This window comes from Cyanistes caeruleus, chromosome 12 (assembly GCF_971803275.1).
Source record: "Cyanistes caeruleus chromosome 12, bCyaCae1.hap1.1, whole genome shotgun sequence".
Taxonomy (NCBI): Eukaryota; Metazoa; Chordata; class Aves; order Passeriformes; family Paridae; genus Cyanistes; species Cyanistes caeruleus.
The window spans coordinates 12,698,212-12,713,944 of record NC_141712.1 but is presented as its reverse complement, the minus strand read 5'-3'; the positions used below and the strand labels follow the sequence as shown (position 1 = coordinate 12,713,944).

The window sequence follows — 15,733 nt, the reverse complement described above, 5'->3', positions numbered from 1 at the left end:
TGTAAGGATACTGGTGTAATCTCACAAAACAGTATAGATGTTCAGAAACCCATGAGGCCCTGAAAGAACCATGCACCCCTGTGGCAGAAAGAAGGCCAGAGTATCATGAGGACTCTGGGTCAATAACAGAGGGAAGGGTTGCCCCTTCCATGGCAGGCAGGAGAAATTGGTTTAATCCTGGATCTAGGCAGTCAGCCTCATCTAAATTCAGATACTGCTAAACCCATCCAAGGAAGTGCCCATGGGAAGGGATCAGCCACTGCAGTGAGTCCATGAGGACAGTGTTACCTGCAGCAAATCCCTGCCCAAGCTGTCAAGGCGTGGAGAGCAAGGCATATGGGGAACCAGGCAGGCTGCCTGCATCAGGGTCAGGAAAACCTCTGCCTCACAGTACTTCTCACAGAAGTGTCCTGACCTAGAAGGCCCTTTTTCATTAGCAGCTACAATGTTTATTCAGAATGCTTCAAATAAGCTGCTTGAGTGAAACAAAATCAGAAGGCAAAATCAACAGGTGAAATCTTGCATGCTGATTATCCATGTTTCTAGCTTATTTAATAGATGCAGATAATTTATTTTTCTTAAAAAATCAAAGCCACACAACTTGAAACATGGTAGAAAGGCATCTTATTAGTAATTAATTTCAAAAGTAAAATAATGTGAGACATAGCTGTGACTACTCCCAGAAAAACTAGTTACCCTTCACTCTGGAGCTGGTGTCTCCAGCCCTGATAGCAACGTGTAGTACTCACAACTCTGCATTTGTAACATCTCAAGCATAAAATGATTGCACTCTGTTTTCTGCCTCCCAATGTGAGGATGATTCATGCTGCAATTGAATGCCTTTGCCCTACCCCAATTAATAACATCCATTTGCATTGGTAATTTGAATGCATTCAGGTTCAGCTGACAGATGCTATTATGGCTGCTGGTATCAGTGAAGTACCAGATATAACTGCGATATAAACTTTGTAATAAGCTTTGTTGGCTGCCAAATGAAAGAATGCAAGTCATGACTTACCTCTTCTGAATAATGAGTTGTGCTAACATGAATTATGAAAATATTTATTACTATTTCTGTAAATCTCAAAATCTATGTACTATGAAGCACCTTAGGTTGATTTTCAAAAGACCCAAAGTTGAAAGCATCTTAAACAATCGAAAGCTCATGCTTTTACACATGTGATATGAACAGCCAAGAACTACAGGCACAATATTGATGCAGACTATTGATTTGGTTCTAAAAGGCTGGCGCCAGGGCCTTTCCCTAATACTATCCTTTTCCTGACTAATGGACTGTAGCATCCACAGAAATAAATTCAGTTATGAGTTGTCTCATCTGGGCAAGTAGTGATGCTAGAAACCAAACCTCCAAAGTCTGCTGCTGCTCTGACACGTGTGACAGTTCTGTCACCTAAAAACTGAGTGTTTCAGTTCCTGTACCAAACTTCCACCCAGCAGGTGACTTGTCTGGGCCATGGAAGGACTGCTGCATGTTTTACATTGGATACAAACTATTCAGCTATGCTTAACATCTACATTCCTTCTTGCATGTCATTGAGTTGCTCAAGCAACATGCCAGCATATTTCTGTTTCCAGGTCATCAAACATTGTGCATTAAGTAGCCACCTATATGAATATGAGTTTATTAACGTTGTTTGATTTTACACCTAAGGTTCAGTGGGCATCTGTATCACAGAATCAACTTTGCAAAGCCAGGTGTTGCATCCCCCTCCTGCTCTGGAGGGAGGAGCAGTGCCCCAGCAGTTCATGGCTGAGCCAGCTGTGGCTGCTGCACTGCTCTGGCCTTGGCTGCAGGTCGCCTCCTCTCTTCCCAGAGACAGCACTGGTGGTTGTACAAGCTGGTTCAGCAAGCTGGTCTTGCAGAAAACTTTTCCTCCTTCAAGGGATGAATTTCCTTCTGGTCATGTCAGTGATTGGGTTAACCAAGCCCATTGTTAGGGGAGGAAAGCAGTGAAAAAGCAGAGTGTGACTGAAACAACTTGGATTCCTTCCATTTCGTATTGAAAGCAGCAGTTCTGTTTGCTCTTCTCTGGATTTATATATATAGAAATGATCAAATTGCTTCAAATTCTGAAAATGTAACATGTTTAAACTACAAAAGAATCAAATAACCAGAGGATTGTTCTCACTAATAGTAGCTTTCATTTGCTCTGAAGATTTTTGCATTTAATTTGCAGACCCAGAACAGTATTTTAGTTGATCTGCTGAACCATTTTCAGAACACTGATCCTGGATAACCCTGCTTGGACTGTTCTGGAAGGCTTGATTCAGTGGTTCAAGAGTTACCTTTTTCTTTTTTTTTTCTTCATTTCTTTTTTTAATCTGGTCTTGATTTTTTGTCTTGCTATCTTACCAAGAAGCCTTACATCTACATAGAACAACTTGACATGGGAATGGTTATTTGCTGCTATTATAATTATCTTTTTTAATCTTCTGACACCAGAGAAAAAGTTCCTCACTAACTTCCTAGTTCCTTCATGTTTATTTATAACTTCATTATGACTTTTTTTTTCCCATAAAGCAAAAACATCAACAAACCCCTCTTTCCAAAAACTGTGATCTCAGAGATGCATTGGACTTGATTCAGTTGCTTCTGTCATGAGTTAACAAAGAGTGGAGGGGAAAAAAGAAACTAGCTAAGTACACAAAGTTCAGCATTTGTCTTACAACAGAAAAATGTTTCTGCTTGTAACTAAGGCTCTGGTCCGAACAGTCAGAACTCAAATGAGAGGGTACTTAATTTTGCTCTTTTGCTGTTGCTTCTCCCCAGATTGTTTTTTAAACTCCATTAATATGATTCTTTCCTCTGTATAATGGATATTTTCCTCTGAAACCATTTCTCAGCACCTGAGAGTCTATCTGTTTTCATAAAATATTTTTTTTGTTGATTCTGCAATTAAAGGGAAACATAAAGCCCAGGAAACAAGAATCAAGTTTCCCTGAGGATTGTTGCTGAGAAACAAGAAAAAGATCAAACTAAGTGAGATTAAAATTGAAGCTAATACAAGTTTCATCATACAATTCAAAAGAAGGTCCCCCTAGACTGGAATACTAACATTTGAAAAAAGTTTAATACAGGTTTGGATTTGGATTAACCTTTGGAGTTTCCCCCTGTAGATAAATTCATCATCTCAAGAATCTTGTCTAGACCTATGCTCAGTTTCTTCTCTGAGCCCTTAATTAAAAATTAAATAACCATGACAAATTTACATGCTGAAAATGTAACTGATCTGAAAATCTATCCACAGAGTAGTATTTTTTCCAGCATCTTAATTCTACACTAAAAATTACTGCCATGTTTAACAAGTCTTTTGTAGAACACCTTGGTACAGTTGTTCTTACCTGAATGTGCAGAACCTGGGTGAGTAGGAAAGAAATGGTATCTCAAAGACTAAGCAACTTTTCAGTTTCTAAAGATGAGAGTAAAGTTTTTTTGTAGAAATCACTATTCTGTGTATCAAATACATTTATAAGTACTTTTACAAGTGAAGCAGAAGTTCCTTAAAGTAAATAAACTTTGAAGGTAAGTGGCACCAGAGTGTCCTCTTGTGGTCTTTTAATGTTTAAGCCGTGATATGCTTTCTAGCAGAACAGCAAAATTTTCAGTTCTCTTTAGCAGAAGAGCTCCTGTCTTGCTACAGTGTGGCCTTTCCTCACTTTTCTGCTGGAAATGGCCTGTGGAGGATTGCACCTTGCAGCTCCTACATGCATTTGTTACATGGATGTTCATGTCGTGGTCCTCTCCAAAGGATCTCTCCCAGCCCCTGCCTGTCCTCGTCATGGGAACTGGATCCTGGTCTTTATGAGTGAGAAGGTTGCCAGTTCCAGCCTGCTTTGTCCACAAGGCTGGTGTGATCCTCGCATGTGGAGGGGCAGAAATGTGCTGAAAGCCAAAGTTCACTATGGTGAAATGCTGGCCATGAACTGGCAGAATTCCTGCCAAGCCTGATGTCCTGGGAAAATGTACCTTGGCAGTGGTGAATTTTGTTTTGTTATTTTATTTCTTATGGTCAGCTATTGGCTATTTGTCACGCAGGTTCCACTCCAGTGGGAAAAATCTTTCAAAACAATAAATAACAGTTACAGATTCCCTGCTGTGTTAGGGGATGATTTTAGAGATTAATAAAAAAAAATAAAAATCTGAATTGCAATGTTATGACTTATTTTTACAGATTATACTTTTCTTGATTCTCCTAGTTAGAAAAAACTAAACTGTTTAAAATTAGATCTCTCTCCTTGACATTCAGGAAAAAAGGAAGATAAGGAAAGCTGTCCTCAAATAATTTCAGATGCTGTGTCTATCCTCTGAACAAATGGAAAATCACTTGCTTTGAGAAAGAATTGGAATGACGATGCTTTTTGTTGTTTGATTGAGGTTAACATCACATGTAGCAAGTCTGGAAGTTAACAACGCTCCTCATGTTGAGCTCATGTACCAGGGCCTTCCAACATGTGCACCACATCTCTTGTGAGCCCTTGTAAGTGCCAGTCAACACTGCTGGTAATTCTGTGCTCTCTCTCTCCTAGGATGGCTGCATGAGCACCACAGCCAAACCTCTGAGCGCTGCCTGCCAGGGAAGGGATGAAACTCCCTGCACACGTGAGCCAGGCCTGTCTGGCAGCTGGGGATGTCTGCAGTCACTCTCTCACGCTGGGCTGGAAAAGCCAAGCTCCTTTTTTTAATGCTTCAGAGGTGGGCACCTGCAGTAAAAAATGTTTGAGGCAAACTTGACCTCACTTGCCTGCCCTGAGGATTTATATCAGGCTCCACAGCAGTTTACTAAATTACCCTCCTGGAAGACTCAGTGTCTGACACAGCCTTTGAGTTGAACAACACAGTTGTCTGCTATGGAAGGGTACTGACCTCTCAGCTGGAAGTTTTACCTGCTCAAGGTAGTTCACAAATATCCAGTGGCTTACTAATGAAGAACCGAATTGTGTCTTTGATTATATGTAGTTAGTACCAATTTAAAAGCAGTTCCTGGTTGTGCATCAAAGGGGAGATGATGGATTTGCTGATTTTTAGGCTGCTGATTTCACTGATGCTGTAAATGTACATTAGAGTACTGAAAATACAGTCCTTTTCTCTTCTAATAACCCTTCTAATAATCTAATAAGATTCTGCAGAGCTGAACTCATTGTTTTTTGCTGTGAAACTAGGCTTTTTTTAGAAGTGCAGTTTTTCTCTGTTGATATTGGAGTGGGGTACATAGAAAGATGAACAAAAAGAGAGGAAATTAAAATTATTTTCTCTGCTTTTTGTTTTCACAAATGCTGGGTAATGTGTTTTCATGACCAGTGTATATCCATATGAAACCATAATACCAAATTCTATTTAGCTTGTAAAAAACAAGTAATTGTCCAATAATCCAATTTATTTAATGATAGCAAAGGTGTTGTTTCAGGTAAATACTGTAAGTATTGTAGATCATCCAGTTTCATTCCAGCATCATATTCATATTAGACAACTTTTGAGCTTATGATGGCCACTCATACCATTCAGAATAACTCATTATCCTTAGAAAAAAATGTTAATCATCCAAGTTGAAATTGTATTCTCTTACAAACCAGACGCTAAACAGTTGATACGGGTAGACAACTTCTCAGCTCTAAAAACAGTCTTTCTACAAGTCAGTAAAGAACCCTTGTCCTTAGACAAAAGAAATATTTTTGCTTCAATGGACTTGAATGATTTCCTAGGGCTCAATTCTCTCCTGAAACATTTGGGTGTAGTTTCCATTCCAGAGCAGGGAGTTGTTGGTAGATGTGCATGAACCTCGATTTTTTTTTTTAACTTTTTCTGCTCATGGCTTACAATTTCAGTACCACTGATTTTATGATACTAAAATGTTTTGTGATGGCATAGATGCAGTTTTTGTGACTAAAGAGTGGCGTCTCCTTGTCACATCTGCTTTCAAAAGTGCCATGAGAGGGAAGCGCTCAGTTTAATACTTCTTCCTGAATAAACATGATGCCAAAAACACTAACTTTGGAGACTTATTTCTTACAGTTTCTGTCTCCTTTTCTAGGCCAGCTTATTTAGACCAGACACTTTCATTCAAAAGCTTTATAAAGTGGAAAAGAGGAAAGAAGACTGAACATGAACAAACACACATAATGGTGAACTAGCATCCTGCCCCTTTTCTATATAAAATTGTTTGTCCCCTCTAAATTAATTTTCCTGTTTTCTTGGTGGGGTTTAGATTGTAGGTCAAACCTTTCATGAACATTAATGAAACCTAATTCAGAGGGTAAACCAGAGAATGCTACTTTTTGGCCTGTTCTACTTTCCTGTGCAGGGAAAAATTATTGCTTTCCCAGAGAAATTGCAAGTAAAATTTTATAGATCTCAGGGGACCACATTTACAAACATGTTCATTTTAGGGTTATTGAAAAAAAAAATAAAATCACCCTAAGTCTTCAAGAAACTAGGAGTTTTTGATAGAGGAAATTCTGTTGTTTCTTTTCAATCTTCTCCAAAACTGGTAAGGCTGTTTACAAGATACACATGGCCACATGAAGATGATCCTTGTTTCCCCCAACAAAATGTAGAATGTAGGTTATAATGAAATCATAGGAGTCTTACAAGTCTTTCCACCTGTCTGATCAATGCCAAGAGCTGCAATTACTCTGACTTGCCCCAGAGGTGGTCCACCAGCAACCCTGTGTTAAGTGACCTGAGACCTGTACCCCCTTGGCAGCAGTGCCCATGCTCCACAGCATGGATCCTTCACGTTCATTTCAAACCCCAACTAATTAAATAGATTTATTAGTCAGTTCTCATGAACAAAGCATTCTCCCTCACGTTTGCCTCTCTCCTGCTCATTACTATTTTTTCTTCCTCTCAGTGACCTGGGAGCTGCTTTGTCAAGAAGGCAGGACATACTCAGAAAGCTGAGGGTAAGGCGGTTCTGAGCACAGAAGAGGTCCAGCCTCAGCCTCTTCCTCTGCTCTAAGCTGTGTATCCTCCTGTAGATTCCTGTGTGATCCAAAGACAAATCTTATATCCATCCTGGAATGTCACATCACTGTATACCCATTTCTTGATTAGGAAAAATTTTAGTCTACAGAAATCTACAGAACTACTTTGAATTGACAGTCCACAGTAAAATAAACTGTTTTCAAGAGGTTTTTTTTCCTGATGATTACACAACACATTAAAAGGATGCTTCCACTGTCAAGGCCAGCTTTCAAATGCAGACAATGAATGGCATTATCAACTACTAATTCACGTTTAAACTCCATGTGAAGGCTATCATATGCGACATGAAGGCCAAAATACCCACTGCTGGCGCCAGCTTCTGTGAAGGCAAAATCTAATTTCGCTCACTCGGGGGGAAGAGGTTGGGCGGCTGGCGTGCCCCGAGCTTTACAGAGAGGGCTCTGTCAGGGCTCTGTCAGGGCTCTGCCTCCAGAGCGGGACCGAACAGTGTCCCCGGCTCCGCAGCCCTGTGCGAGCGGCAGGGCCACGGTCCATCCGTCTGCAGCCTCAGCAACCGGCTGCTTTGTCCACGGCCACGGCCAGCCCGGGGCCCGCACGCAAACCCCCGAGCTGTCCCCACGCTCCAGCACTGCCAGCTCCGTTTCCCCTCCGCTTGCCACGTCCCTGCCGAGGGGTTCGTGCTGCCGGAGCCGAGAGCGAGCACAGGGGAAAGCACGGCGAGGCCAGCGCAGGCACAGGACCTGGGGACAGCTGCACATGGCCGGTAGCGGCACGCTGCTCACGCCCTGCTCTCGGCTGTGCCCTCCGCCTGTTCCGCGCCGGGCCGGACCCGGCTGCCGGGAGCCGTGACATCCCGAACTCGTACTGCCCGGCCCGGCCCGGCGGGGCTCTCGGGTCCCCGGCCTCACTTGCTGATGCTCGCCCGCACCACCCCGTCCCTCCGGGCGTCCCGGGACCACCCGTCCCCATCCCCGGGGCTCGCTCCCCATCCCCGCCGCCGCTCTCCGCGCATCGCTCCTGCCTAGCAAATGGCGGCGGCGGGGGAGGGAGCCCGGAGCGCGGCGGAGGGGAAATTTCCTCCCCGAGGCGGCCCGGCTGCGCCCGCAAGGGAGGGCGGAGGGCGGAGGGCGCCCGCCCCGCCCCGCTCCCGCCGCCCCCGGGCCCGGCTCCTGTCACGATGAATGCGGGAGGAAGGCTCCCCCTTCCCCTCGCTGGCCTCGCCGCCTCCGGCCCCTCCTCCGCGCCCCCGCCGCTGAGCGCGGCCGCCCGGCGGAGCGACCCCCGCCCCCGCGCCCGGTGCTCGGCCGGCGGCCCCGGGGGCGGCGGGATCCGCACCGCCCCGGCGCTCGCACTGGAATGGGTGGAGTTGAGGAGCGCGGTTTCCTGAGAGGAAGTGACCGCACGGGGCAGGAATGCGCCGCCGGCTCCGCGCCGCGTCCCGCCTGCCTCGCCGCGGTGCCGCGGGGAGCCCTCTCCGCCCCGCCAGCCATGCCGCACTTCACCGTGGTGCCGGTGGAGGACAAGCCCCGCGCCGAGTACGACAGCGTAGAAGGGCTCAGCTGGGTGGACTACCGGGAGCCGGCCGCGGCGCCCGCCCCCGGCGACTCCTACGACACCGTCAGCTCCGACGGTGAGCGGGCACGGCCGGGGCGGGGGGCGGCGGTGCCCGCGCTCCGGGGGCTCGGGCGAGCCCGGCTCCCCGCCCCGCTGCCGCCGGCTGCGGCACAGACAAAGGCGGGGGCGCCGGCGGCGGCTGCCGGGCTGCTCGGGGCGCCGCGCCCGGGGGAGGAGCCCCCCGGTGCGCCGGGCGGGCGGGCGGGCGGCGGCTCCGCTGTTGCCACGGCCGGGACGCGGGAGCCCGGGCAGCCGGGGCGGCGCTGTCAGCCCGCCGGGCCGCGCCGGGGATGCCCTGGACGCGGGGTTCCCCGGAGCGCGCAGGAGCCAGCCCGGGGTTCCCTCCGCCCCCCCGGCCGCCCGGTGATAGCCCGGGGTGCAGCGGGGAGCGGGGCTGGCCCGGGGTATAGCTCTTATCGGTGCTCCCACAAGCCGCTGTCTCCAGAGGCGATAAGGGTACGTGGAGATAGGCTCAGATGTTTTCAGTGCTCCACTGCCAAAATAAACGGGTGATAGAGAATTCAGTTAAATTAGCCGAATTTAACGGTGCCTGCTTTACTTGTTTATATCGTCTTAAAAAACGCGGCTGCTCAGCAAGGTCTCTCTCCCCCAAGCCGGGCCCTTGAATACTACAGCAAGTGCTTTGTGCCTGTGTGGCTCTCACAACTGCTCCTGCCAGGCAGAGCTGCTTTTTCTTAGGGGTTAATTTATTCCAGTTACAGAAGAAGATCACGTAAGTAGGAGGGGATTTTGGGTGGTGAGATGTACATTCTTTAGGCAGCTGATATCGGTGCTCAGCCTGTCTTGGTATTCTGCTGTGACTTTTAGATATAAATCGCTTTAAATACAGCAAGTGTTTCTAATGGGAATGTGAAGGACAGTTAGATTTGGGCAGTAGTGTAGTTCTGGTGCAAGGTTGTTTTAGCTCTTTGTGCAATCTGTTCTTTTTTTTTTTTTTTTTGCCTTGGTTATGTTTAGCCTTCTGTAACCTTTAGGAAGAGGATCTTCCCATGGGCTCATCTGGTGAATCTGACTTGCCCTCTGTGAATCATGCGTGACTCTAGGCAACAAAAGAAAAAGCAGTAAACACCTGGCCTGTTCTTCCTTGCCCGTGCAGTCAAACTTTTCAGACTGCAAATGTTATTGAATGTACAGTAATCCCTGAAGGGAGCCTGCGCTGCTCAGGCCTGTGCTTAAAGAAGGCAACAGGGTTATTTTGTTGAGTGATATTCAGCTGTCATAAGAGCAAAGTTCAGTTCCTGCCTTGTTAACTTGCTCATTTCTCTGAGAATATGCATTTCAATCTCCAATGTGTGTGCATTGGGAGTTTCTTTCTTTCTTTGTATAATTTTCAAGGAAATTTTAGATTTCAATTACCAAGTAGCTTCAATAGCCCTAGTGCCCGTTCTTTCCATGCCTAGTGTGGGTGTTTTAGAATGATGAAAGGGAGGTGCTTTTCCCAAGCTGTCTATTACCACAGATGATTTGAGGCACTAGCCCTAAAGGCTGTGCAGGGCCTTTAATTTGTTTTGTAAAATAGGCCTGTTTTACTCTCAGGCTACTTACGATATAGTCCCTGTGCGTATTAAAGTAACAGGTATTTTTTACCCATCTCAGCAGGTTGAGGTGGACACCTCGTGGAATGCTTTTTCCAGTAGCTAGCTTTGGCCATGAGTTGGTAAGTGTGGCTTGTGGAAGCTGCTGCCATGGTGGATAAAGAAAGTCAACTCAAACCACCACTTACTTGGGTATAAGGCTGCCTGTAGGATGTGTGCAGCCAACACACTTCAGGATACCCGCTCAGCTCATGTCACAGTCCATCAGTCACTGGCAAGCTGCTGCCCCAACTGCAGTGCACAACCATGCTGCTGGAAGTTAGATGAGTTTCTCTATTTTAAAGCTGATAAATATCTAGTAATTTCTCTGCTAATATATGGTAGCTAGTTCTGTTTCTGTTTGAACTCTAAGTGGCTTCCATTTTTTAATTTACTTTCACAGTAATTAAGTATTGTTTCATATCCTCGGGGTGTGCGTATACAGATATGTGTCTTGCCTACCTGTACTGACACGCGTGTTCTTCCCCACTAGCCTCTTCTGTCTTTTCCTACGTTTCTTGGGTTTGTAGCTCTTTAGAGGGGAATCTGAATTCAATCTCGTGTTACTCCTTTCGGTTTTGGTGCTGGTTTCTACATCCTGTGCTGTTACCCTGGCCTCTCACACAGGGGGTGTTGATGGTATGCCACAGCGGAGCTGGAAGCTCCTGTTGAAGGCAGAATGTCTCAGAGCTGTTTAGCGCTGGCTGGAACCTGCAGCCTGGAGGCAAGAGGGTGACCCTGCAGAGCCTTCTGTGGCAGCTGATTACGGGGTTCACGGAGGGATTTGTTGTTGGTGGTGATGCCCCTGATTCGAGATAAGATAAACTGTTTGACTTGAGTGCAGAGTTCAAGTTTTAGGTTGTGGCCTTTTCCAGGTGCACGCAGTTGATGCTGGTTCATGGATGCTCGCGGAGCTGTGGGAGCAGTGCCCATGGTCCGGCCTTTCTGTGCCATCAAGTGCCTGCACCACAGGCAGTGCGAGAAACCGGCCGCAGTTCTTCTGGTCAGCCTTCTGCTGGGAGCGTTTTATTTTGTCAGCTTGCTGTCAGCTTGCTGTTCAGAACCTGATTGCAAGACTTGTTTGGGTTGCTCAGTTTGATTGGATCAGTTGAGGTGACTCAGTAAGGACATGGCCCTTCCAGAGTGTGGTCATGGCACTGCAGCTGTTTATAGCTGCTCTCTAACACTCTGCAGAGTGGTGGCTGTGCTGTCCAGTACTCCTTGCACAATAACTGAGGCTGTTGCTTATGATTCTGATGGATTCTTTTTTTGGTTTGATGTTTTTACTGCTGCCTTTATTTGTCATATCTTTGGTTTTGAAGTTTTTTTCCTGAATTTTGCTTTTTTTAGAATATCAAGTGATAGGGCGTCATCTAAACTCTACAGATGTGAAACTGTTCTGCCACAGAATTTCTTGTCAACCATTTCCCTAAGAAGACATTAGTCAGTGTGCAATAATTTAGCCTTGTCAGATAGTTTCAGTGCTTGCTTATGAATAAAATCAGCCTTTTATTTCTAAGTAGGTTCCACTGACTGCCACTGCTTGTAATAATAGACTTTGACATCTTTCATTTAGTAAAAGAAGTACAAAGAATTATCCTGTGATCCTATGATAAACACTTGAGCCCTTCTTTATGGATCGTCAGGGATGAGAAATGTGAATTTGGCATCCCCTCTGTCTTTGAAATAAAGCCAGAATATTAGGTTAGGTACACAGGGCAAAAAGAGAGACAGTGGGGTCTGAATAGTGTTTAAAAACCAAATACACTTTGCTTTAATAGGAATCTCAGCTCCACAGACATTGTGCACCCAGTTAACCAAAGTGTGGCAATGTCATGTGTCCTGTGGGAAGTTATTTATCTTCCCTTGACTTTTGTGTGGAAATGAGACACTAATCAGCTTGGTGTCACTAACTAGCTTTGGTCAGCTGCCACCCTTGGTTTTTGCCAAGGAATTGCTCTGCTTATGTTCCAGTTATCACATGGCTTCCTCCAAGCCCTGGGTTCTCTAACTGGACTTGAGTCCTTTACCTCGAGCTTACATTCTGTGTCAGTGTGTTCAGTGTTCTTGTGCAGCAGCAGATTGTGCTGCTCATTTGCAGGGAACTGTTTTGGAAAATAGTGTGCTTTTACTTCAGACTTCCTGGTTCATTGCTTTAATGTGTGGTAACTTACTAGTAAAGATTTTCAGTCTTTTGCAAGACTTGAAAGTAAGCTCACATGAAATGTGTCTGAAGATACTTTTAATGGAGACACATAAATCATTCAAAAATCCTTCTTCAAGGTGCTTAATTCCTACATGTAGGTGTTTTGGCAAAGTCCAGAGATAAGATAAAATTTGTCACGTAATAAATTAGACACCAGGGCTAAGTAGGGCAGCAGAAACATGTCCAAATAGCATTTAAGCTATCTTAAGAAGTTCTGCTGGCAGGAATGTGGCTAAATGGAACTGTTGTGGTGGTAATAGTGGAATATTTTTGCATATCTTTCGTAGCACAAGTGTCTTCAGCATTTTTTGTGTTGCCTAAAAGAAAAGAAGTCATAGAGGAGGCAGCCTGGGGTGGAGTTGAGGCAAAACCTCTCAATTGTTTCAAAGAAAAGTAACCTGAGAATAGCAATACTGATGTCAGTGAACTGTCTTTTCTGGTGATTTGTTAACTATTCCTTTACTGAAAATGGGATGGAGACTTCGTCTTCTTCAATGTAGTTGCATTTTGATGAGGGAGGGTTTTTTCTGTTCTGCTGGCAACTGGTTTCCCCTCTCTGAAAAGTATGGTGTGTAAATTTGGAGATATTAAAGGTGTCCTGTCAGTGCTAAATATGTCAATAGTAATTTCTTTTCAGAAAGGGTACTTGTGGGATCCACAGCAATAGTTACAGTTTTCAGTGCAGGTCCTGAAAGGGGTCTTAGCAGCAGGGTCATACTTAAGAAATCCTGGGAGGTTTTTTGTTGTTAGCACTTTTTTCCTTTTCTTTCGTTTTATTTTTTTTTTCCTTTCTGTTTGAGCAATCAGTAATTATCACAGCACTGATTGCAGTGCTAAATTCCAGAATGCTTTTCTCAGCAATGCAGGTGCTTAGAGAAGTGGACTCTTGCTTCAGATAAGGAAAGATAAGAGTTTGGCATGTGAAAAATGAGAGTGGAAAAGTGCTTTGTGACATTATTAGCTGTTTATAATAGCTGGGTGGGTGAAGGAGGGTGGTATATACTTTCTTTATACCCTGTAATCAAAGGAATTTTTCCGAGGAGCTCATTTTCCTGGAGCCCGTGGTCAATACCTGTAGTTCCATTTATCAGCTTGTAGTGTAGTAAGATTTAATTTGTTAAAATGCTTGTCTAGGAAAACAAAAAAGTTCTTGTTGCTGTATAAACTGCTACTTTTGCTAAGCATGTCTCATACTTCTAATTTGTGCAGTGTTCAGGACCGAGCTGGAGAGGCTGCAGCTGTCCAGTACCAAGAGGATCGTGGTGCCAGCTGCTGGTGAACAGGAGAGTTAGCTAAATATAGGAAAACATGGGCCTTTTTGTGGGTTCTCTGGTATTTCAGTTATTTGAAAAAGCTCTGGGAAGAATCTTTGTGATATGTCTAAGTGAAGTGAAAGCAGCTCCTGTACCCGTGTGTGCGTGGGTCTGCATGTTGCAAAAAACTAAAAGAAGGCTGTTAAAAAACCCAAACAACCCTCTCTTGGTCTCTTGCAGCTGCAGATTTTTTGTGTTTTGGAGAACACCTGCATTAAAGGCTAAGCAGTTGTACATGAAAAGACATGGATTTTCTACCCAATTCTCTCTGCCTTTGCTTGCTAAGTGGCCATTTCAAACTTGAGTTGAAGCTAAATTAGGAAATATTTTAATAATGTTGAAGTTATATCTTCTCTACAATCTCTGAACTTTTCTAAAGAATTTTAAGTACATTTTTGGATGTCTTGTATTTGTATTAAATCTCTCATGTATAAAATTGATCTGTGTGTGTTATTCAATTTCCCCTTACAAATTCCTTCAGTGTTTCACTTCCTCAAAGAAGGTAGTGACATCTGCTTTCTTTTCCCTGCTGCAACAAAATCAAAGCATAACTTTTTGTGTGCTTTTCAATATAGAGCTTTATTTTGGCTTTTGCTCTAAAATTCTGTGTAGAATGAAGACTAAGGTAGTTTGCAGTCTCATTGACCAGGAAATGTAGCCAAACATAGTAAAAGCTGTTGGCTGAGGTAGGAACAGCCACCTTGAGAGTGATCAGAGTTGGTGATCACTGCCTTGTCTTGAAGTGCATCTGACAGGATGGGGGATACCCAGTGCCACAGGGAGAGGGAAGCTGTAATTGGTGAGTTTACCCTTCCAAGACCAAGTTAAGGATTTACATGTTTGTGATTGTGATGCAGCAAATAACGTGCAGACTGCTTTAAATTACAGGAAAATTGCTATTAGCACCAATACATGGAGCAAGATTTCTTTGATCAAAGGGTCTGTGTCTTCAACTTGTTGTTCAAGGTTGCTCTTTAAATACCTTGTTCTGTGACCTGAATTACAGAGGAAAAAAAAAGAAACCATTTCAAGACATGGTGAGAGCCTATTTGAATTACATTTTAGGGGTGTTTCCTTTGTCTTCAGTAACCTATGAATAAGAAGTTTTGCATCTCTTAGTTGTACTAAGCTGATTTTTATTCTCGGATAATAACATTTCAGGGGTTTTGGGTTTTTTTTGTTTGTTTGATTTAGTAAAACCTCTTTCTTAATTATTAGTTTTCAATAGGCAACTGTTCAAATGCTGCCAAGTGGTCCCTTAGCAATGAGCAGTACTTGTTCTTGTTCTTTCAGTTGAGCTGCTTTGGATGATTTCTTTCAGCATACTTGGATTTTGTCATGCATAGAGGACTGAGCATCTTTCACAGTGGCTGCTGTAGCCATTGCCAAGCAAACAATATCTTTGTTTTAAGCAAGCAAAATAACAAAATATACACACAGAAAATATTAGTCTTTTCACAGACTCAAATATGAGACAGTTAATATATCTGTCTTTAAATTTAAAGGTCTACAAAAAATACAGCCCTTACCATGCATGCAGGGTAAACATCTCTGGAATTTGAATATGGAATATGACAACATTTTGTATACTGTAACTGCATATATATATATATATATATGTATATATATATGTGTGTGTGTGTGTCTGGAGGTTATTTTGTAGCCTGATTACTGACTATTTGTCCCCTGTACCTTTTATTTTAAACACTGTTTCACAAGTTTCAAACTGTCACTTCTGAATCATAAAAAGAAGTTCCTGGAGTGAATGGAGTAGTATTTTCTTCCTAACAGTCTTTTAGTAGGACTTTAGATTTTGTAGTGGGTTCTAGGTATGCCTTGGAATAAAAAAGGTTGTTTGCTTTCCAGCAGTCTTAAATCACGTCTGAGCAGCAGAGGTACAGGTCAGAACAGTTCTGGGAATACATGTTTTCAAATTTTTGTTGCTGTTGAAGTACCTGGTGGAGTTCTTTCTTTCAAGAGATGATTCTTTTGATCTTCTTCGTGCTCTGTAGGACAGAGAGATGGAGTTTGACATGCAGAA

The 15,733-nt window shown here is 44.0% G+C and overlaps 1 protein-coding gene across 7 annotated transcripts in view; it reads left to right on the top strand.

Moving 5' to 3' along the window:
* Positions 1-8,221: 8,221 nt before the first annotated feature.
* The window catches only part of SLC12A4 (solute carrier family 12 member 4), a 43,579-nt gene continuing 36,067 nt past the window's right edge, over positions 8,222-15,733 (top strand). For 2 of the 7 annotated variants that reach the window (XM_023934752.2, XM_023934751.2), the window contains exon 1: positions 9,022-9,311. Coding sequence is in view for 2 of the 7 variants with exons in the window: in XM_086847229.1 (XP_086703355.1) it covers positions 8,321-8,594 (274 nt within the window). In the remaining 5 variants the exon portion in view is untranslated. Of the gene's footprint in view, positions 8,595-8,870; positions 9,312-15,733 lie in introns of those variants that run through there. The other 5 variants (XM_086847229.1, XM_086847228.1, XM_086847233.1 and 2 more) reach the window with 5 other exon arrangements.